This window comes from Phoca vitulina, unplaced genomic scaffold (genome assembly GCF_004348235.1).
Source record: "Phoca vitulina isolate PV1807 unplaced genomic scaffold, GSC_HSeal_1.0 scaffold1, whole genome shotgun sequence".
Classification (NCBI taxonomy): Eukaryota; Metazoa; Chordata; class Mammalia; order Carnivora; family Phocidae; genus Phoca; species Phoca vitulina.
The window spans coordinates 70,949,297-70,970,382 of record NW_022589704.1 but is presented as its reverse complement, the minus strand read 5'-3'; the positions used below and the strand labels follow the sequence as shown (position 1 = coordinate 70,970,382).

The 21,086-nt window shown below is 45.0% G+C and overlaps 2 protein-coding genes across 10 annotated transcripts in view; one reads left to right on the top strand and one right to left on the bottom strand.

The window, feature by feature from the left end:
* Positions 1 to 14,450, top strand: part of TANC1 (tetratricopeptide repeat, ankyrin repeat and coiled-coil containing 1) — a 229,918-nt gene extending 215,468 nt beyond the window's left edge. For all 6 annotated transcript variants that reach the window (XM_032410013.1, XM_032409996.1, XM_032410005.1 and 3 more), the window contains 8 exons: positions 508 to 641; positions 2,635 to 2,758; positions 3,086 to 3,261; positions 5,822 to 5,954; positions 7,374 to 7,465; positions 9,339 to 9,485; positions 10,403 to 10,503; positions 11,157 to 14,450. In XM_032410013.1, the coding sequence (XP_032265904.1) occupies positions 508 to 641; positions 2,635 to 2,758; positions 3,086 to 3,261; positions 5,822 to 5,954; positions 7,374 to 7,465; positions 9,339 to 9,485; positions 10,403 to 10,503; positions 11,157 to 12,591 (2,342 nt within the window). In that variant the 3' untranslated portion in view covers positions 12,592 to 14,450. The remainder of the gene's footprint in view (positions 1 to 507; positions 642 to 2,634; positions 2,759 to 3,085; positions 3,262 to 5,821; positions 5,955 to 7,373; positions 7,466 to 9,338; positions 9,486 to 10,402; positions 10,504 to 11,156) is intronic.
* Positions 14,451 to 15,640: 1,190 nt separating this feature from the next.
* WDSUB1 (WD repeat, sterile alpha motif and U-box domain containing 1) overlaps positions 15,641 to 21,086 on the bottom strand; it is a 55,615-nt gene continuing 50,169 nt past the window's right edge. For all 4 annotated transcript variants that reach the window (XM_032409946.1, XM_032409955.1, XM_032409965.1 and 1 more), the window contains one exon: positions 15,641 to 17,122. In XM_032409946.1, coding sequence (XP_032265837.1) covers positions 16,965 to 17,122 — 158 coding nt within the window. In that variant the 3' untranslated portion in view covers positions 15,641 to 16,964. The remainder of the gene's footprint in view (positions 17,123 to 21,086) is intronic.

The window sequence follows — 21,086 nt, the reverse complement described above, 5'->3', positions numbered from 1 at the left end:
AATAAAACAATAAAACAAAAGTCTAGTGGCTCCTGAACCTACAGTGTGGGCTGGGCTTGGTAGGGATGGCTCACGTCTGCTCGCCTGCTTTACCTGGTGTGGCTAGACTCTGGGGATCCATTACCAGGACAGCGCACGCACATGCTTGCCGGATTGTTGCTGGCCGTCTCCTGGGACTGTCAACCACCCACAGGCCTGGATTCCTCTCCCTGTGGGTGTCACCGCAGGGCTGCTCAGGCTTCCTCCCACCGTGTCGGCTGGGTTCCGAGAATGAGTGTTCCGAGGAGGAGCAGACGTTGCCCATCTCAGGACCTGGCCCAGACACTGGCATGTCGTCCTTTCTTCTGTGTTCTGTTGGTCAAAGCTATCACAGAGCCCAGCCGGGTTCAGGGGGGCAGGGGAGGACGCATAGGCGCCTTCCTGTCGGTGGGAGGGTGATGCGAGGCCTCGTGGCCGCTTTTCCCCCGCACACTGACAGACTCCCCCTCCCCTCTGACCCTCCTCTAGCCCTGACTGCCGCTGCAGGAAGAGGCAAGCTGGAGGTCTGCGAGCTGCTGCTGGAACACGGAGCTGCGGTGTCTCGGACTAACAGGAGAGGGGTCCCACCTTTGTTCTGTGCAGCACGCCAGGGCCATTGGCAGGTACCTGGTGGGCCCGCGAAGGCTGCAGAAGCCACGGGTGGGGTGGAGTTCCCTGTGGCCCATCTCTCCCCTGGGGCCACGTGCGGCTCCGCTGAGCCCTGTCTTTTTCACGTACTTGGCTTCTGCTTGTGCTGTCAGTTCTCCTCAATAACCACAAACGTTTGACAGGCAAGCACAGTCCGCCCTTGTAGGCTGGTAACCAGGAGCTAGCCTGGGGCAGGGGAGACCCAGTGAGGGAATGGGGAGTGGGTGCACCCTGTTACCATAACAGAAGACTTGCTGTGACACAGCTGTTTTCGTGATGGTGTCACCCATTCGTCCAACACACTTGGAAGACAAGTGGTTTTGTTGTGCTGTTTAGAAAAGGAAACATTTTCTCTCTGGTCCAGCACTGTGATTTAGGCTGGTTTCTTTCTTTTCTTTTCTTTTTAAGATTTATTTATTTATTAGAGAACACAAGCATGAGGGGCAGAGGGAGGAGAGAGAATCTCAAGCAGACTCCCTGCTGCTGAGCGCAGAGCTCGATGTGGGGTTCGATCCCAGGACCCCGAGATCATGACCTGAACCAAAACCCCTTAACCGACTGTGCCACCCGGTTGCCCCATCAGGCTGGTTTCTTTTACTAGGAGTGACCTGTTGTTACCTTAATTCAAGGGAGCAGCGGATCCTCGAGAACAGCAGTTCGGTCGTTTATTCATTTTGGAAGCAGCGGCCATGGACCAACCCCATGCCTGGCATCAGGTTACACACAAGCTGCAAACAAACAGATGGATCTTACCATGTCCATTATAGGAAGAATTTTCTAGATCCAAATTTACATCATGGAATCGTGTCACTCCTTCTTGCTAGTCCCCTTGTTAGGAACTGCAAGTGCTCCCCACCAAGATTTTGGCTTTTCAGTTCCATTTCCAAGAGCTGGACTTGTACCATCTGCTCCCTGTTATCCTCACAACTTCTCTGTGCTGCCCTAACTAATCCTCTCTCTCTGGGTCTCAGTCTTCCTAAATCGTGGGGAGGTTTGGAAAGCATATATCAGTGTATCAGGAACAGGGAAGCATTGGGAATATGCCACCTTTTGTTGTTGTGGCCATATAACAAATACTGGGCCAGAGGGAGGGAGACTCTGGCCCACCCCCTATATAAAGGCCCTCCCGCTGGGATGGTAGTTGTTAAGAGAAGCCTCTCTGGTTTTTTGTTTTTGTTCCCCAGCCTTATCACCATGCACTGGTTGAAGGCACAGTTCTGAGGCTGGGAATCTCTTCCAGGAAGCTTTGCTAAAAATTGCCTGCTGTGAAGGTCAAACCATCCACTAAGCCCCCGAGGCTTAGAAAAGCAGATTGCTTGGGGGTGTGGTGGGTGAACGCTTTCCTGCAGTCTGTGTCCTCCTACCAAAGTGTAGCTGCAGCCCCACCATGGGACCCATAACCTTTGTCCTCTCCTTTAGTTCTCCCATATGCTCTGTTGTGGCTGTCTGGTCATTGCCTGATTGCAATTGGTATCTCCCCTTCTCCACGTTACTGTTTATGCCTTGTATGTGCGTGTTTTATTTTATTATTTTTTATTTTTTAAAAGATTTTATTCATTTATTTGACAGAGACAGTGAGAGAGGGAACACAAGCAGGGGGAGTGGGAGAGGGAGAAGCAGGCTTATTGCAGAGCAGGGAGCCCAATGTGGAGCTCGATCCCAGGACCCTGGGATCATGACCCGAGTCGAGGGCAGACGCTTAACGGACAGAGCCACCCAGGCACCCCGTGCATGTTTTATAGGTATAATAATGAATTGGGCGTGTCAAAAAAAAGAGTATATATTTGCAAGAAGATTCTGTTCAAAGGAATCCAATGGAAAGATTTCACAGGCCTTACAAATCACACAACTTAGGCATTTGAAGAAGAGAATCCTTTGCTACTTTTAAGTGTAGAAAAATCTGCCTGGGTAGAGAGCACAAGATCTGAAGTGGAGCAGGGCGATTGTAATTCCAAGTGTTTCTTTCAGATTGTTAGATTGCTTTTGGACCGCGGCTGTGATGTGAGCCTAAGTGACAAGCAGGGCCGGACGCCCCTCATGGTGGCCGCTTGTGAAGGACACTTGAGCACCGTGGAATTTCTCCTTTCCAAAGGTAGCAGCGTGGGAGCCCCCGCGGAGGTTTCTTTCGGAAGGACAAAGCAAAGAGTTTTGGCAGGCCCGCTGACAGTACTTTCTGATTCAAGTTTGAGAAGTCTTTTTGTTACGGGCATTTTCTGATTTACACATAAGTAGAAAGAATGGGCAGTGCATGTCATACCATACCCATTACTCGGCTTCAACTGCGGTGATCAGTTTGCCAGCTTCAGATGTCAGAGGCTTGATTGCTGCGCATGAGCGCAGGTGTTTGCAGATGTGAATCCGTTTGCTTCTGGGCTCTGTCTTACCGAGTTCATGTTCTTTGAATGCGCTGTTCTTGCAGGTGCTGCCCTTTCTTCTCTGGACAAAGAGGGTCTGTCGGCATTAAGCTGGGCTTGTCTGAAAGGTCACAGAGCAGTGGTCCAGTTTCTGGTTGAGGAAGGAGCCGAGATAGACCAGACGGACAAGAATGGCCGCACTCCCTTGGACCTGGCCGCCTTCTATGGTGACGCAGAGACCGTACGTACCCGCAGGTGGTCGCGCTGTCCACCTGCACCTGGGCCCGCGCCGCGGAGAAACCCGTTCCCAGAGTCGAACCATTCCCTGAGTGTGTGGGAGGCCGTGTCTGCGTGTGGTCAGCATGTACGGGCGTGCTGTGGGGTAGTTTTCACTTTTATTCTGTGACATGCAGTCTGTTCCAGAACTTGAGTAAAGATTTTAATAGACTCTTAAAACCTTCAAAATACACAATTACAAACTGCGTCTTCAGCAGACGCATAATTGAATATGTATACACACATGCATATGTAGTTTTATTTTCTTCTTAGTAACCCATATAAATAGAATTCCTGTACAGAGCATTTCAAAATTGCTTTTTTATGTATATGAGAAATTACTAATCAGATAACTATCTGGTTTGTTTTTAAATGGGTGTGCCATTGTCTAGAAATAATATAAAATTCTTAGGGCATTATCTTTTAATCTCTTTGCCAGATGCCTAAGTCTAACGGAGATAAGAAAGGACAAAACATTAGTAAGCTAAGAACTGCAAAATGTCTTTCAGGGCAGAAACCATGTCTTTGTCAGGTTCCGCATCCCAGGCACTGAGCAGGTGTTAAAGGAATGTTTGGCTCCTTGAGAGTTACCACTTTTGAAGAATTAAATATGTCTCATGTGCAGATTAGCCAGAGAGACAGATCCTGGTTTGCTGGAAGCAAAGGAGCTTGGAACAGAAGCTGTCCTCACTCTGCACGTCTTGCCTTGATGCTTTTAGGAGGCAGTGATGTTGGCGTTCAACGGTCTTGATTTCCTGGACGGTGTAAATTGTACTTAATGTCGATTTTCAAAAACAGCTGTGTAACTACACTTCCCATATCCGTACTTTTATGTTTCAGCTTATGTCACCTTACCAAATCCTAGTTTATCAGTATATTAGGGAAGCATGAAGGAGCTTAGCATTCTAGTGTAATTTTTTTTAATTGTAATTTAAAAACCCACAACATAAAATTTACCATCTTAACCATTTCTAAGCGAAGAGTTCAGTAGTGTTACATACACTTCACATGACTGTACCTCTAACATCCACACTTTACCCCGTAACCCTAAAACTCTGTACTCACTCGGCAAGGCCTCGGTTCTCTCCTCCTGTAGCCCTGGGCAGCCACCATTCTGCTTTTGTCTCCGTGAATTGACTACTCTAGTACCTCATCTACGCGGAGTCCTAGAATAGTTGTCCTTTAGTGACCGGCTTCTTTCACTAAGCATCGTGTCTTCAGGGTTCATCCATGTTGTAGCCTGTAACAGGATTTCCTTCCTTTTTAAGGCTGAATAACATTCCATCATGTGGCTCTGCCACATTGTGTTAATCAGTTCATCTGTCCATGAACACTTGGGTTGCTTCCAGCTCTTGGCTGCGTGCAAATATTTCTTCAAGATCCTGTAAATTCTTCCAGATCTATCTGTGTTCTTTGCGATATGTACCCAAAAGTGGGATGGCTGGATCCAACGATAGTTCTGTTTTTAATTTTTTGAGGAAACTCCATACCGTCTAGAGTGATCACACCAGTTTACATTCCCATCCACAATACACAAAGGCTCCTGTTTCTTCACATCCTCTCCAACACTTAAAATTTTCTGTTTTCTTTCTTTTTCTTTTAATAGCAGCCATCCTAATGGTATGAGGTGATAGCTTGTGGTTTTCATTTGCATTTCCCCAATGATTAGTGATGTTGAGCATCTTCTCATACGCTCGGTGGCCATTTGTATATCCTCTTTAGAGAAATGTCTATTCATGTCCTTTGCCTGTTTTAAAATTGGATTATTTGGGTTTTTTGTTGTTGAGTTGTAGAAGCTCTTTATATATTATGGAAATTAATCCAGTGTCATTTTGAGCAGCTGGTAGACTATCAGATTCACATGAAAATCTAAGCTGGCTACAGATTTCTAGTGAGTAGAACACTTTGAGTAGCCAAAGTGGTTTTTTTCTCTGTGCTCTCTTCATGTCCAAGTGACTGCTGTCATGCCACATCCATCTAGGTACCATGCTCTCAAAACTTGAGCCTTTACATTCCCAATATTTGAGTCTCTTTCCTAAGCCTTAAAGTGAGTTGTAATTGGGTTTATTTGACCTCACGCTTCTCCAGCTTGCTGTCCCCAGGCAGTGTGGATCTGAGTGTTTCTGAGGTACCCATTGCTGTAGGCTGCCAGCACATTGGAGCTGTTGCAGACGTCTGCCTCCTAAGAAATCAGAGATGAAAAGAGGACTGTGGCCATCTCTGTGGCAGGGGAAGTGGACGTGCACGTACTCCTCTGCGGTGTATGGGTGCATGCACGTAACATGTCCCTCCCTGGGAATGTTCACCTGCCTTCCTCGTTGCTGATAGCAGACTGGGTTTTAGCCATGGACGGCAGCTCCTCTGTTTCCCGTCCGCTTCATTTCCATAAGGATCCTTAATGGCCAGAGGTAGGGAAGATCACAGTAAAGCTAAGACTGCCATCTGCTCCCCAGGAGGCAGGGGTGGGTGGGGTGCAGCGCTCTTGCCACCGACCACCCCTCAGAGCTCTGTCTTTCCCGCCACAGGTGCTGTATCTGGTTGACAAGGGAGCCGTGATCGAGCACGTGGACCACAGTGGCATGCGCCCCTTGGACAGAGCCATTGGTTGTCGAAACACATCCGTAGTGGTTACACTACTGAGAAAAGGAGCCAAATTAGGTCAGTAAACACCTCGTTTCAGCAGCAGGGGAGGGAGGTGAGCTTCAGATTCTAGAGTATGTCAGGGACCGTAAAGATTTCCCTGCTCCCAGATTAAAAAGTAAGATGTCAGGTGCTTAGAGATTTTTTTCCTTCCTCTATAAGGCTCATTTAATCACAGTTATCCAAAATGCTTCAGTAGCTCATAACGTTATCACTGCTGTGTGGGTAGAGAGCAGCAACCAGTGTTGAAGAACAGTCTAGAATTGAGGGCGTTAGGGATGCCCAGGAGCCATGGTGGGGAGCCGTTCCATTCACCTCTGGGAGGGAGGCCGGGCATCGTGGTTAAGAAAGCTCACAGGTGCTCTGCTGAGCAGCTGCGTTTGAGAACCGCTGTTTTGGAGTTGTCGTCGTCCGTCAGGTAAGCCGCAGCAGTTTCTGTGAAGGAAAGGTCACAGGAAACGGGAAACAGGATGGGGGGGATCACCTGAGGACACTTAAGGGGCCGAGGGGCCTCAGTAGGGAGAGCCTCTTCCGTGTGGCTGGCCGGAACATGACCCGCCACTCAGAATGTGTGGGTGCGGGGCAGCCGGAACAGGGCTCTTGTAGTTTAGTCTGCCAGACCTTTGACCAGCGGCGGCCGTGAGGAGGCGACTCTGGCGAAGATGAGAAGGTTAGCTGATGTTATTAAGCAGTCCGCCATCTCTGGAATTATTCTGAGCAGTTTCTAGTTTTAGCTTCTTTCATCCTCACCTACCCTCGAAGTAGGTAGTGATAACCCCATCGTGTTGCAGAGGAGGAAACCAAGGCCCAGCGGGGGCAAATAGCTTCCCTCAGGTCGTAGTGCTCGGCAGAGTCCGTGCTTGAGGCCGAGCGGCGTGGCTCCCGACCCTGCTCTTCCGTAAGCTGCCTCCCCTGCATGTGCTCAGGAGTGGGGCTGGGGGCCACGGGGCCATGGGCCTGGGGAGAGGGCGGCGGGGCCGCAGCCGGCCTGCCTGGGCGGGCACAGTGCTGAGGCTGCTGAGAACGCAGGCCTTCACTCGCCAGCCGACGTGCGCCCTGCAGGAAGCGAAGGAGATTATTCGGAAGCCGTGTTTAATTGATTTTCCCCAAATTCCCCACTGGAAGGGGGGGTGGAGGGGGGTGGTTGGGCACGGCCGCCCTGATGCCTCGGTTTCCCAGCACTCTGTTTTCATCCGAGTAACAGGTGCACCTGGGACAGCCTCCCTCCCAGGTGCTTCGCTCAGCGTGAGGTCGATTCAAAGGGAAACCTGCTCCCCGGGGGCCAGCCCGTGTCCCCTTCATTCTCCCGTTGTCTGGAAGCTGCCAGACACGCCGTGCTGCTGCCTGTGACTTTCGCTGCAGCGCGGCCCCAGAAGCCGTGACCTCCTTTCCTCCCTGAGCACTGACGTGCCTCTGAATGCCGTCTTTGTTTTGCAGGAAATGCTGCCTGGGCGATGGCTACTTCCAAACCTGATATCTTGATTATACTTTTACAGAAATTGATGGAGGAAGGAAACATGATGTACAAAGTAAGTGCTATCGCCCTTTTCTGGGATGTGACAGCCCACGAGCAGCCTCCCAGCCTGGCGTGGACGGGACTGTGCCAGCGCGCGTCACACCGGCGGCCAGGCTGGGAGACGCTGCGGGGCCCCGGGCCCAGGCTTGCGGGCCTTAACAGCGGGGCCTTGGAGGCAGAAGGCCCGTCTCCGTTACGCCGGAAGCAGTCCTCGCGGCTGTGACTTAGGGCCTGAAGCCTTGGCGTGAAGGCAGAGGCGCTTCAGGCAGGAGATTCCTGAGTACACCGTGTCGTGACACACACGGGAAAGGGACACTCGGGGACATTTCAGAAGAAGAGGATCATTAAGTCTCCTAAGACTTTATTATCTTAGTTTTAATATCTGTAAGCTTCTGCCACTTGAAATGGTTTCTAGAGATATTTTTACTTAAGATAGTCAAGGTGTATGTATAGAATACTCTGTTACTCAGGAGACTGACTCAGTTTTTTCCCCGTTATCCCTTAGAAATGGAAATGTAAAGACTAGCAATTTAAAAGTAAAAATTCTAAATAAAATTTAAAGTAAAATTTCTAAAATAAGACCTCAGCTTAGACCGGAGGTCAGCAGACTCCTCCTGTGAAGGGCCAGACGGTAAATATGTTAGGCTTCGCCGTGTGGTCTCTGTCACGGCTCCCCAGCTTCTCTGCGGTGGCACAAAAGCAGCAGCAGGTGACACACGAGCAAATGGGCGTGGCCGTGTCCCAGGCAGACGGTATTTGTAAAAATGGGTGGTAGGCCAGATTTGGCCCGGAAGCTGTAGTTGGCCCACCCCTGGCTTAGATAGATGCTTTAGGCCATTTATGTGGATCGCTGCTCTTTCCAGGTCTGTGATTAGACAGAATTAAATGTTTTGGAAACAAACAAAAAAAACTGCATTATGACCATTTTAATCCTTTTATCATGAGGCTGCTGCACGGGCTACATTTAGTTTTTCCCTTTTCCTTTTTTAATAACGACAAATAAGTAGGCATCTAGCACGACCCAGCAGGGTTCCTGGCTCGGAATCCTTTTGAAATGGAGTTCAGAGTGTGTGTTGTTGCGGCTTTGAAGTGGTTTTAATATGAATTTTGGTAGGCGATTATGTTAGAAATATCAAGCCATTTTCAACAGCCTTCATACCTGCTGCGCCGTGACTGAGCAAATGGATTTCTTTAGCCTTGGAAATGACGTGCAGCGCTGTTCGATTTTTAAAGCCCACACTTTAGTTCCTCTTCAAAGAGAAATTATGATTCTACAGCAAGCTCTAGGCTTCACCACAAGACTGTACTTGCCTTGAGAACCACATCATTTCTTCATCTGATTTCTGTTACACTTAGCATTAAAACATCTGTGGATGAGGGATCATTTCTGAGCTGGTTTTCAAAAATATGTAATGGAGGGGCACCTGGGTGGCTCAGTCGGGTAAGTGTCCGACTCTTGATTTCGGCTCAGGTCATGATCTCAGGCTCTTGAGATCCACCCACATTGAGCTGGGCGTGGAGCCTGCTTAAGATTCTCTCCCTCTCCCCCTGCCCCTCCCCCCAACCCGTGTGTGTGGTGCTCTCTCTCTCTCAATAATAATAATAAAAATATATAACAGGATAATCTGATGTTTTAAGATTGATAGTTATCAATTTGGCAACGTACAGACCACTTCCTAGAAAACCAGTTTCTGTCTTACTGCGCGGAGCCGGAGGCTGCAGAAGGCTGAGGACAGCGAGGCCGGTTCATACCAGCCGGAGCCTCGCATGTGCTCTGATGGTTTCGGTGGTGGAGGGAGAACCTCGCCAGGGTCTTCAGGTTGTGGGAGCCTATTCATCTTGGAGCATCTGGAAAAGGATCAATTTCTGTGCTTTTTGATTCCTAGAAAGGGAAGATGAAAGAGGCAGCCCAGAGGTACCAGTACGCCTTAAGGAAGTTTCCCCGAGAAGGATTCGGAGAGGACATGAGGCCATTCAATGAACTAAGAGTTTCCCTCTATCTCAATTTGTCTCGCTGCCGAAGAAAAACAAATGTAAGCTGTGGGCCCTTGGTCTACTCTCTTAGTAGTAGAGTGTTGGCTCGTGCTGAAGGCCAGCCCTGCACAGACCAAGTCAGGGGGTCTGCTGTGTGATTTGTTTGCGCATCTCTATGAACTTGGCGTGTGGGGAGCTGCTTCTCTTGGGTGGTTGTCATGTGGTCACTGTCCCGCCCCGCCTCTCCAGGTCCTGAGACAGCGCATTGGAGGGCACTGTCCTCTGCCTCAGCAATGAGGGCGAGCAGACTGCCGCTCCGTCCCTTCCCGACTGGGTGCTGCCAACGTTGTCATGGGCGGCCCTTCCCAGACGCAGAAGGAAAGGGTACCATTGAGTTGAATATGGGTATATTCCAGTCTGCCTAGTGGTTATTGTGTTTGCCCAGAGGGTATACCAGTAACTGGTTAACTTGTAATTGGTAGGAGTTACTTCATAGTTAATTTGTAACTAGTAACTCATAGACTTGTTTCAGTACTTATTTCTCTTACTTTTTTTTTTTTAAACTTCATCTTCTCACCATCAAATCCATTGACCTGCTCACTTCTGTGCCCCCCCCCCCCCCCGCGTCGGGGGCGCCGAGCTGTTCCAGTGGGCCGCGTCTCTGCCCCTCTCTGAGGCCCCCCACCAGCTGCTTGGCTTCCATCCACTCTTGCCTGCTGATGCACGGCTTCTACCGCTCTTCTCTCAGTCCGGAATCACCAATTTTTGTTTCTCTACTGAACTCTTCTCTTAAGATATTAATAAGCTTTAACTGTCTCCCTACTTTAAAACAAGAGAACTAAAACTTCCCTTGCCCTTTACCTCCCCAGCTGTCCCAATTCTCTGCCAACCTGTAGAGCAAAACTCCTAGTAAGAAGCTGCTTGTAATCCTGTCTCAGTGCTTCTCTTGACTCATGTATTTAAATGTTGACACTAGGACTTTGGCATGGCAGAAGAATTTGCTTCCAAGGCTCTCGAATTGAAACCAAAGTCCTATGAAGCCTTTTATGCCAGGGCAAGAGCGAAGAGAAATAGCAGGTACTGTCTGGGGGTCGGTCTGTGACTAGAGAAGCCTTCTTGGGTCTCTGCGCTGTCACAGCTGCTGGTTGACTTTGGGGGTTGCGGACTCACAGGCATTACTCAAATGCCTCTCATCCCTAGCTTCCAAGGGGCACAGCAGCGGGTATTCTTAGCAATGGCTAGACTTTTGTTTTCTCTTGACATCCCGGTAACCGTTCCTGCCCTGCGCCCCAGCTGCCACTCGCTGCCACACAGAATGCCTCGATCAGTCTGTGCTCGCAGGGAAGCTGCCAGCTAGAGACACGAGAGCAGGCAGGTGGGGGAAGGGAGGAGAGGCCTGGAAGACATTTGGGTTAGAGATGGACGCGGTGAGAGGCGGTGGCGAAGGAGGATTCCGACACCCACTGCCTTATGCCGGTTCCCACTCCCGGCCCGGCGGGGTGTGCAGAGACAGCGGGGCCCGGGCACGGCGGCGCAGGCGTGGGCCGGGATTCGCTCCCGCGCCGCCCGGTAGCTCTAAGCCAGTGCGGACCGGGCCCTGCCCACCCCCGCCAGTGTTGCAGACGCCCTCGGCCGCCTTCCCGCTCTTGCTAGCAGAGCTCTTACGCACAGCGACGTCCCGAGCGCGTGCCTACACGGCTTGTAACTCCGCCTTCTGTTCTGACATAAAGGCAGTTTGCGGCGGCCCGGGCTGACCTGCGGGAAGCTGTGAAGCTCTGTCCCACCAATCAGGAAATCAGGAGGCTCCTGGCCCGTGTGGAGGAGGAGTGCAAGCAACTGCAGAGGAGCCAACAGCAAAAACAGCAGTGCCCGCCGCCAGCCGCGCCCAACGACTCGGATAACGAGGAGGACGCCCCGACCGCTGGCTTGAACGACCACTTCCATCTTGAGGAGGCCGAAGACGAAGACACTTCCTCGCAGGAGGAGTCCATTTCCCCGACGCCCAGGCCTCAGCCCTCCGCATGCGTCCCCTCTCCGTACATCCGAAACCTTCAGGAAGGCTTACAGTCCACGGCCGGGCCGGCGTCCCCGCAGAACAGGCCGGGGGTCGGTAAGGGCCTGAGGGAGGCCGTGGTTCCGCCGGGGCTGGTGCTGCAGCCCACCCGGCAGGCGCAGATCGTGAAGACCAGCCAACATCTGGGGCCCGCGCAGCCAGGCGCGCGAGGCGGCGGCCCGAAAATGCAGGTCTCTGCCCAGACTGCTCCCCCGAGGCCTCCTCCCGGGGGGACGGCGGCCGCTCCCGCCGGGGGCCGAATCCCGCGTTTGGACGGAACAGGTACTTCGACTGTGGGAGCCGGTTCTGGCCATTTCGGAGAGCGGCTGGGCCCCAGCCACGGCGTCCAGCTGCAGCACAGCGACGGTGGCGCTGCCTGTCCCTTACCAAGCAAGATAAAAACCGCAGAGAGGCTTCTGTCTCATGCCGCCATCGCTGTGGACGTCGCTCCTTTAAACCAGGCTGGGCCAGCGAGCTGCAGCGACGTGCGACACCCAGCTTCCCTTGCCAGCTCGGGCTCTTCTGGTTCTCCGTCTGGCAGCATCAAGATGTCAAGCTCAACCAGTAGTTTGACTTCGAGCAGCAGTTTTTCCGATGGCTTCAAGGTCCAGGGACCGGACGTTCGCATCAAAGACAAGGTTGTTAACCCGGTTCCGGGCGGGACAGCTGAGCACAGGCCGCGCAGTACTCCATTCATGGGCATCATGGATAAGACTGCCAGGTTCCAGCAGCAGATCAACCCTCCAAGCCGTACCTGGCACTGTCAGATGCCGGAGGGGCTCCTGACAAACGCGTCTTCTGCAGCTGGCCTGCAGCCCTTGAACTCGGAGAAGCCCCCTCTCAAACAAGCAGGAGGGCATACCAGCCAGGCCAAAACCTGCTCTGTTCCTACCCTGGCGGGAAGTGTCCACAGTGCGGCACAGGGGAAGGAGCTCGAGGAGAAGAAATGCCAGATTCCAGTCCACTGTCAGGATAACAGGATCGCTAAGACTGTTTCTCATCTGTATCAGGAAAGTATCTCTAAACAGGGGCCTCACGCCAGCAGCGAAGCCCACAGGAGTCACCTTCCTTCAGCAAAACCGAAGCGGTCATTCATAGAGTCAAACGTGTGAGCCTTAAGAGAGAACCGTATGTGGGATTGGGCAAACAGTGTGCTGGCTTCTGGTGGTAATTAAAAGGTTTTTCATGAGACAAATTACCTGTTAGCCATGTATTTTTTTCTTTTTTCCTTGGGGGTGATTCAGATGCCCTTGATATATTTAAAATGTGGGATAAAATTTCTTTGATAAATAGCTAGGAGTCACCATAAATAAAAATGCTAACCAGAATTAAAAACTATAATTAGTTATGCCTGTTCAGTTAAACATTTAAGACCGCCCAGAAGACATTAACTCATGCTCTTCTCTTATGAAATTGTTTGGTTTTTATCACTTTTCTCCTAGCCTTTGCTATGTGATAAAATCATAATATTTCTTAGAGAATGTAAATGTCTAGTGATAGATCTAACTCATGGCATAATATCCAGATGGTGTATTCTGGGAAAGGTGGAATTTTCAGGTTTCAGTTCCATTGAGTCAAATCCCAATTTTTATATATAAATATATAAAAGTTTCTAGCTGAACATAAGCGTGACTATAAATGTTATACAGCTGATTTTTTTGTTTTTTTTTTTAAGCAAAATACGAGAACATCCAAGTAATGTTCCCTGCGTAGTAGTTCCCTTAAGAGGATTAAACATTTAGTTCCATGTTATGGTTCTCATTAAAAATGTTTTTATAGCACCTTTTTTGGAACTATATTCCCACTTCAAGGTGTTTTTAACGTTTGGAAACAGTATAAGCCATTTGGAGTCACGATTGGTGGTTTTGGGCTAAAGTTGGATTTAGGCTAAAATACTAAGAATATGGCAGTCTTTATGATACGTAAATTAGCTCTCAACTGGTTCCCAAACTGCTTTTAACAATGATAGGGCACTCCTGGGAGAGGCGTTCCAAGGTCCTTTAAGGACACTATTGAATTTGGATAGTTAAGGTATGGTTGGTTGTTGCTTTTGTTTCATTATACAATCATGACTTTATAGTCATATGTTGTACATATTAAATAGCCAAGTTGTATTCAGACTTGTAAATATAACTATTTCAAGTAGTTAATCATCATATATTTGCATGTTCTTTGTAAGCTTCCTTCATGCTGGTTATTGCACTGAACGATGTATTATTATGGCATGTTAACAGTATACAGGTAACAGCACTTTATCTCATTTATATGAACACCTTTGAGGTGCTACTTAAGTCCAAACTGATGTATTATTCATTTGTAAAGATAAGGTACAGCAATGAACCTTGGTTTAAAGGTATTTTTATATGAAAATGGTGTGCTATTGGAGGATGTGAAAATGCTAATTTCAAAGAGGTGGGAGTATAGTTGTTTTATATGTTGGGATGTGAAATTTATTTTCTAGAATTGGGGAGAAGGAAGTTCTATATTTACAGAATGTTTTAAAAATGAATAGTTGTCTTGAAGTTCTTGTGAGCATCATTATGGTTTTGTACGAATAGGAAGTCTTCTGGTGTCATTCTTCAGCATTTGTTCCTGAGTGTGTAAGCGTACTTTGTACAGCTTTATCATTTTTATAGGCTTTCCATGAGTTCTGCTGTAAGTACTATGGCTTATTTATTGTTCATTGTTTTCTTTAATATTTGTGGAAGTCTTACTCTTTTGTTTTGTAGTTTTGTTTCTGCACAACTACTGTACTTTTCCATATGGAATAAAGAATATTAATAGAATTTGTTTTGTATTAAATGAAACAGTGGGTAAGTAGAGACTGTCCTGATGACAGTGATTTGCTTTGGTTTAATCCTGGGTGATCTTGTTACCCTAAAGGAAATAGTGAAAGGTCTATTTTTATAGTAATACTACCAGATGCATATTTAATTTCATTGAAGAATAATTTCAGAAAAAGGGTAAAGCTTCGTGATATCTCAGAATATTCAGTGGTTAACATTAGTCTTTTTGCCTGAAATAGGAGGAAGAGCATTCTGTACTTACCTGTTTCAGAAATCTTGGTGTCTGTTTTTACTGGCAACAGAATCTGTTTAGTACTGTAACTCTCAAACACTTTGGCAATACACCAAACACTGTGTTGATTATGAGAGTTCTTCACATTTGTATAATCTTTCAGTTAAAAGGAGGCATTTGTCTTTATCCCCACATATTTCTGTCTCAGAGCAGTGGGAATGAAGGTGAACATCAAACTGGGTTGTATTGTGATAAAACCCTGAGGTGGAGTCTTAGGCCGGGGTATCCCCTAAGACTCCTTCAGGTTCCTGTCTGGGTATGACTATTATTAGTAAGGCTGAGTAAAGTCCTTCTTTAAAGCTCTATATTAAACTTAGGGGTTAAAAACAAAAAACCAGGTGGGACGGAAAAGTGTTCTTAGCTGACAGAGAATTGTTAGATGACTTTGGCTATGAAACTGCCAGTGGGACTCCTGGAATTTATTAGAAACTACATTAGGATTTTGATACAGTCTTAGTAAAGATATTTGGCCCAGTTAGCCCGGAGAGAAGTCTTTTTGGGAAGTCACTAGTCAGTGCCAAGGCCAGGGCTGCGGGCAGGTCAACACCGCTCCCGTGTCATCCTCAGTGAAGGGCTTGGCCTGGGGAGCATGGCGGAGGGGTCTTGTGGGGTCCCTTCCTGGGGGTGGTTTTGGATTTGGTTTGTTTCCTTGCGTGTCTGGGGGGAGGAGGAGTTGTCAGGCTTTGGATTTATTTGTATTCATAAACAGAAGCACTTCACTTTAGTAAATTATTGGCATCTCAGTTTTCAACCATTTGGTTAACAAGAAACTATGATGGTGAAACGTAGAAGAGAAGATTGCCGCCTTTAACACATTTAAAAGATAACCCATCTTTTATTTTGTTTTCTATCAATGATGTCAATGATTTTTAATTTTTTTTTTTAAAGATTTTATTTTTGACAGTGTGTACAAGCAGGGGGAGCAGCAGAGAGGGAGAAGCAGGCTCCCCGCCGAGCAGGGGGCCTGATGCAGGGCTCCATCCCAGGACCCTGGGATCATGACCTGAGCCGAAGGCAGATGCTCAACCGACTGAGCCACCCAGGTGCCCCGATTTTTAATAACTTTTATGTAAAAAACCAGTCTGCCTCCTTTGGAAAATAAGTCTGTCAATCAGAACAAAAAATATTTGGCCCAATGGTGGGCTCTGTCACTTAAAAAATCTTTTGTTAAAATTGTGTTAACCTACTTTCTCTATAGAATACAATGGAAAAACACCTAAAATGTGTTCCCAACCTTTTTTTTTTCTGTCCTCACTTGAATGTAAGAAGCATGGGTGGTATGAAAAAGAAAATCCTCTTGTAGAATCAGACTGTAAATCCCAGCTAGGTACACAAAGGAAATAAAATTCAGTAATCCATTAGGAGGATGGAAATTTTACAAAGCAGCAATTATAAAGAAAAGCTATTTGGAGCTTTTTGTGGTAGCTAGGCTTTGCACAATTCTGTGAACACAGCATATTAGCTGTTAATTTGTAAAATATAGAAAAAGACTATATACATAATTACATCACTTTTCCCCTCTCATTTCTGAGTTTTTGAATTTTTGAACAGTAAAATGAGGGTTTTGGGGGGGTAAGAACAGAGTCTTGGGCCCTGCCTGCTCTTACAGCTGGGTTCTAATGTGCCTTCCGTTCCGGGACACAGCTTACGACAGGTAGGGAAAGTCGCTACCACCTCAACTTCGTGAACTTGAAGTTTTCTGCTGAGGGAACACTTATCAGGGTATTGTATTAAACACCAATCTCTTGTGTAAAAATGTATAGTTACCCTAGCTTAGAATGTTATATGATAACTTTAAGAATTCTGAACTCTAAAAGGAGGCTGGTTTGCTGCTATATTTCAACAAAGCCAACTTGACATATTCATGATAATTTATTCCATCTAACTTCTACACAGGTTTGGACTGTGGGGAAAAATCATTACCACCTTGCAAATTTAGAATCCAACGAAATTGCTCATTAAACATTTCAAAATGGTTTTCTCAATTTAGTCATAAACAAAACAACTATTTTGCTACAAATTCTCTTTAAAAGGATTCCAAAGAGTTATCAAATTAATGGCTTTAATTAACTAGGATTTCAATGTTATGTTCTTGATTATTCTGATCTTTAGTTGTAATGAGAATATGACCTTTTATCGAGCAAGAATTTGAGCACTGCAATTTTAAGTCAAAGTGAAACTTTATTTTTCTACAGGTTAAGATTTCTTTCACTAATACAAAAAGGCTTTTATAGTAAAAATAGAAAAGAAGTCAGGTGTATGTTACTTAGTCCATACGATTTAAAGAAAAAGTTTTTATAGGTAGCTAAATCACTTTTCTCCTGTTTTGCTTTTAATAATATGATTAATATTTACCTTTAAATCATTCAAATGAGATCACTGAGGAATATAAACAATATAAACAATTTTATTTTTGATGTGTCTCTAGCCATCGGCTGATGGCCATTTTCAGAGTCCTGTTTGGTGTCAGTACCATTGAAGGAAGAACGAGATTCGTCATGGGACTTGTACGTTTCTTTTTGCTGATCCAATTTTCCATTGCTTCCTTTTCATATGAATAGCCATCTAAAAAAAACCCCACATACACACAAATTATTTGCAGTGTAGGAAAGGGAGGTTGGGATTACCAAAAGGAGTTGAATATACCAACTCCACTGCCAAGGCCTTTATTGTGATTTAAATGGTGGTCTTGTATCACTACTCCTAAAATACTTCTGCCACAACACCTTAAATTCTGCCCTACAAGATGCACTGAGATTGCACAAATTACCTGGAACAGTGTCAACATTTTACTGATAATTTTGAACGCAAATACTGTAACAAAGGACTGTGTCCAAAATTCAGATGTAGCAGAAAGGAAGAAAGGAAAAAGCCAGGTAGAGGAGAGTGGTTGTGAAGATAAACTGCGTTATTAGAGCTGTTAGCTGTGTGTGAAAAGTAATATGGCTAAAGATGAAAAGAGCCTTAGGAATACCTCAGCAAAACTTTCTGACATACTGGAAACTCAGGGAAATGGATACCGAGAGATTATAGAACTCATCCCACTAAGGACTTGACAGTAAAGGGACTTACAATTAAAAAAAAAAAAAGCTACGGGCTAAGGTTTGTTAATACATGTTTGTGCAAAATTCTTTGCACATATAAAGACTGGAGTTTTTGCTTCACTACTTTTTTTTTTTTTTTTTTTTACTCTTCGCTCTTTCTCTTTAAACTGAAAATCTTAGTTCCTGATTACATTTACACATTTATTTGCTTTAATTTACAATGCATACAACAGTTTCAAACTAACAGTGTCAATATATTACTAACAGACTGAAAGAAATTTAAGATTTCTTTCTGGCTCTTTGTGTCACCAAAAATAGATCCACTAGGGTTTTCTAACTGAAATACTGTGTTTGATGAAAATCACTTGGAAAAAAATTATTCCGTTTGGTTATGTTACCAACTTGACATATAAGTGTGTTAATTTGCTTCCCTTTTTTATCCTCTCAATTTTTAGATCGGTTTGTTTTGCATGATTTAATTCTGTAAAACATTTAAGTGACTGCAAAGTAAAAGCTGTAAAACAAGGTACATCCAGAGGAGTCTATTCTCTGTCCAGCACAGGTTCCCTCCCATCCCATACAGGTAACTATGTATATTTTTATCCTTTTGTTTCTTCTTGAAAATATAAGCGTGTATGTGTAAACACACAAAGCATACACATTCTTACACAAGAGCTAGCATACTGTACATTATTTTGCACCTGCTTTAACTACACCCTTTTTTTTATTCCCCTCACCTCCCCCCCCCCCCAGCAGTCCACTGTACGGATGTATTGATGGACATCTCGGTTGTTTCCAGTCTTTGCCTTTTACAAATAGTGTTGCAATGGACAATCTTATTTTGGGGGAGATTCCAGAAGTAGGACTGCTGCATTAAAGAGTATAATTTTGTTAGATATGCCAATACTTCCATAGGAATTCTACCATTTTTATTCCTACTAGTTATACTGATGAATGCTTTTTTTTTCTTCCTGAAGAGCTTCACCAAGAGAATATGTTGTCAAACTGGATTTTTACCAGTCTCTCAGGAACAATGCTAGAGTATATCGGTAGCTTTATTTTGAGGAAGATAGAACTTTTTTTATATATATATATGTTTAAGAGCCATTTTTTCTTTTTTTCCTGTGAACTGTTACTATTTTTGGCCCATTTTTCCATTAGGCTGCCCTTCACCTGAGATTTTTTCCTTTTTAAACAGAGACATAATTGACATACTAGTTTCAGATGCACAACATAATTCTTCGCTATACTGTGAAATGATCACAATAGGTCTCACAAACCTGCATCACCACACATAATTATGAATTTTTCCTTTTTCTTGTGATGGGAGACTTGTAAGATTTCTTTCAGGGGTAAAGGGGGAGAGGGAGGCATGGAATGAATAAGTCCTGGGGATGAAAGGTACAGCACAGGGAACACGGTCAATGGTCTTATAATAGCGTTGTATGGAGATGGAGGGGCTACGCTGCCGGTGAGCACAGCATAATATATAGCCTTGCTGAATCACTATGCTGTATGCCTCAAACTAATTGCTCAACTAGATTTCAATTAAAAGCTCTTAGCAACTTTCTAGTATACATTGTTAGCTATAGTCACCATGCTGAACACTGTATCTCTAAGACTAATTTCGTAACTGGAAGTTTTTAGCTATTGACTACCTGCACACTTTGGCCCATTCCCCCACCCTCTGCCTCTGGCAACCACCAATCTATTCTCTGTATCCATGAATTCAGTGTTTTGTCTTAGATTCTACATGTGAGAGAGATCATAGGGTATTTATCTTTCTCTGACTTATTTTACGTAGCACAATGTCCTCAAGGTCTATCCATGATGGCACAAATGTCAGGATTTCCTTTATTGTGGCTGAATTATATTCCATTGCACATGTATATATTTTCTTTATGCATTCATCCACTGATGGACACTGGGGTTGTTTATATGTCTTGGCTATTAATAAATACTGGCAATGAATGTGGGGGTACAGATATCTTTTCAAGTTAGTGATTTTGCTTCCTTTGAATAAATACCCAGTAGTGGAATTGCTGGATCACAAGGTAGTTCTATTTTTAATTTGAGGAATCTCCATATTGTTCGCCATATTGGTTGCACCATTTTACATTCCCACCAAACAGCACCTAAGGGTTCCCTTTTCTCCACATTGTCACCAACATTTTTTTTTCATATATATAATAACCATTTCTAACAGTTACGAGGTGACAGCTCGTGGTTTTGTAGTTCCCTGATGATTAGTAATGTTGAGCACCTTTTCATGTACTTGTTGACAATCTATATGTAATCTTTGGAAGAATGTACATTCAGATCCTCTGCCTATCTTTTTTCTATTGAGTTACAGTTCTTTATATATTTTGGACATTAACCCTTATCAGATGTGTGATTTGCAAATACTCTTTCCCATTTCATAAGCTGCCTTTTCACTTTGCTGATGGTTTCTTTTGCCGTGCATAAGCTTTTTAGTTTGATGTAGTCCCACTTATTTTTGCTTTTGTTGCCTTTGCTTTTAGTGTTACATCAAAAAAATCATTGCCAAGACAGATGTCAAAGGGCTTACCACCTATGTTTTCTCCCAGAAGTTTTTTGGTTTCATGTCCTACATGTCTTTAATCCATTCTGAGTTAATTTTTGTATATGGTGTAAGATAGTGGTCCCATTTCTTTCTTTTGCAAATGGCTGTTGTTTTCTCAGCACCATTTATTGAAGAGGCCTTTCCCTATTGTATATTCCTCATTCCTTTGTTGTAGATTAATTGATCATATATGTGTGGGTTTATTTCTGGGCTCTCTATTCTGTTTGTATCCGTTTATATGCCAATACCATACTCTTTTAATACCATAGCTTTGTAATATAGTTTGAAATCAGGAATTGTGATGCCTCCAGCTTTTTTTTGTTAAGATTGCTTTGGCTATTCAGGGTCTTCTGTGATTCCATAAAAATTTGCTCTTTTTTTTGTGAAAAATGCCATTGGGATTTTGACAGGGATTTCGCTGAATCTGTAGATTGCTTTGGGGAGTAGAGATATTTTAACAATATTCTTTCAATCCATGTCTTTCCATTTCTTTGTGTATTCTTCAGTTTCTTTTCTCAATGTATTCCAGTTTTCAGTGTACAGGTTTTTTTGGGGTTTTTTTGTTTTTCTTTTTTTTTTTTACCTCCTTGGTTAAATTTATTCCTAGGTATTTTATTCTTTGTGATGCAGTTGTAAATGGGAGTATTAATTTCTCTGAGAGCTTGTCACTAGTATACAGAAATACAACAAATTCCTGTGTATTAACTTTGTATCTTGCAACTTTTACTGAATTTGATTAGTTCTAACAGTTTTTTTGTGGAGTCTTTATAGTTTTTCATATATAAAAACATGTCATCTGCAAACAGTGACACCACTTCCTTTCCAAGTTGGATGCATTTTACTTTTTTTTTTTTTTTTTTTGCCTAACTTCTCAGGCTAGAACTTCCAATACTATGTTTTG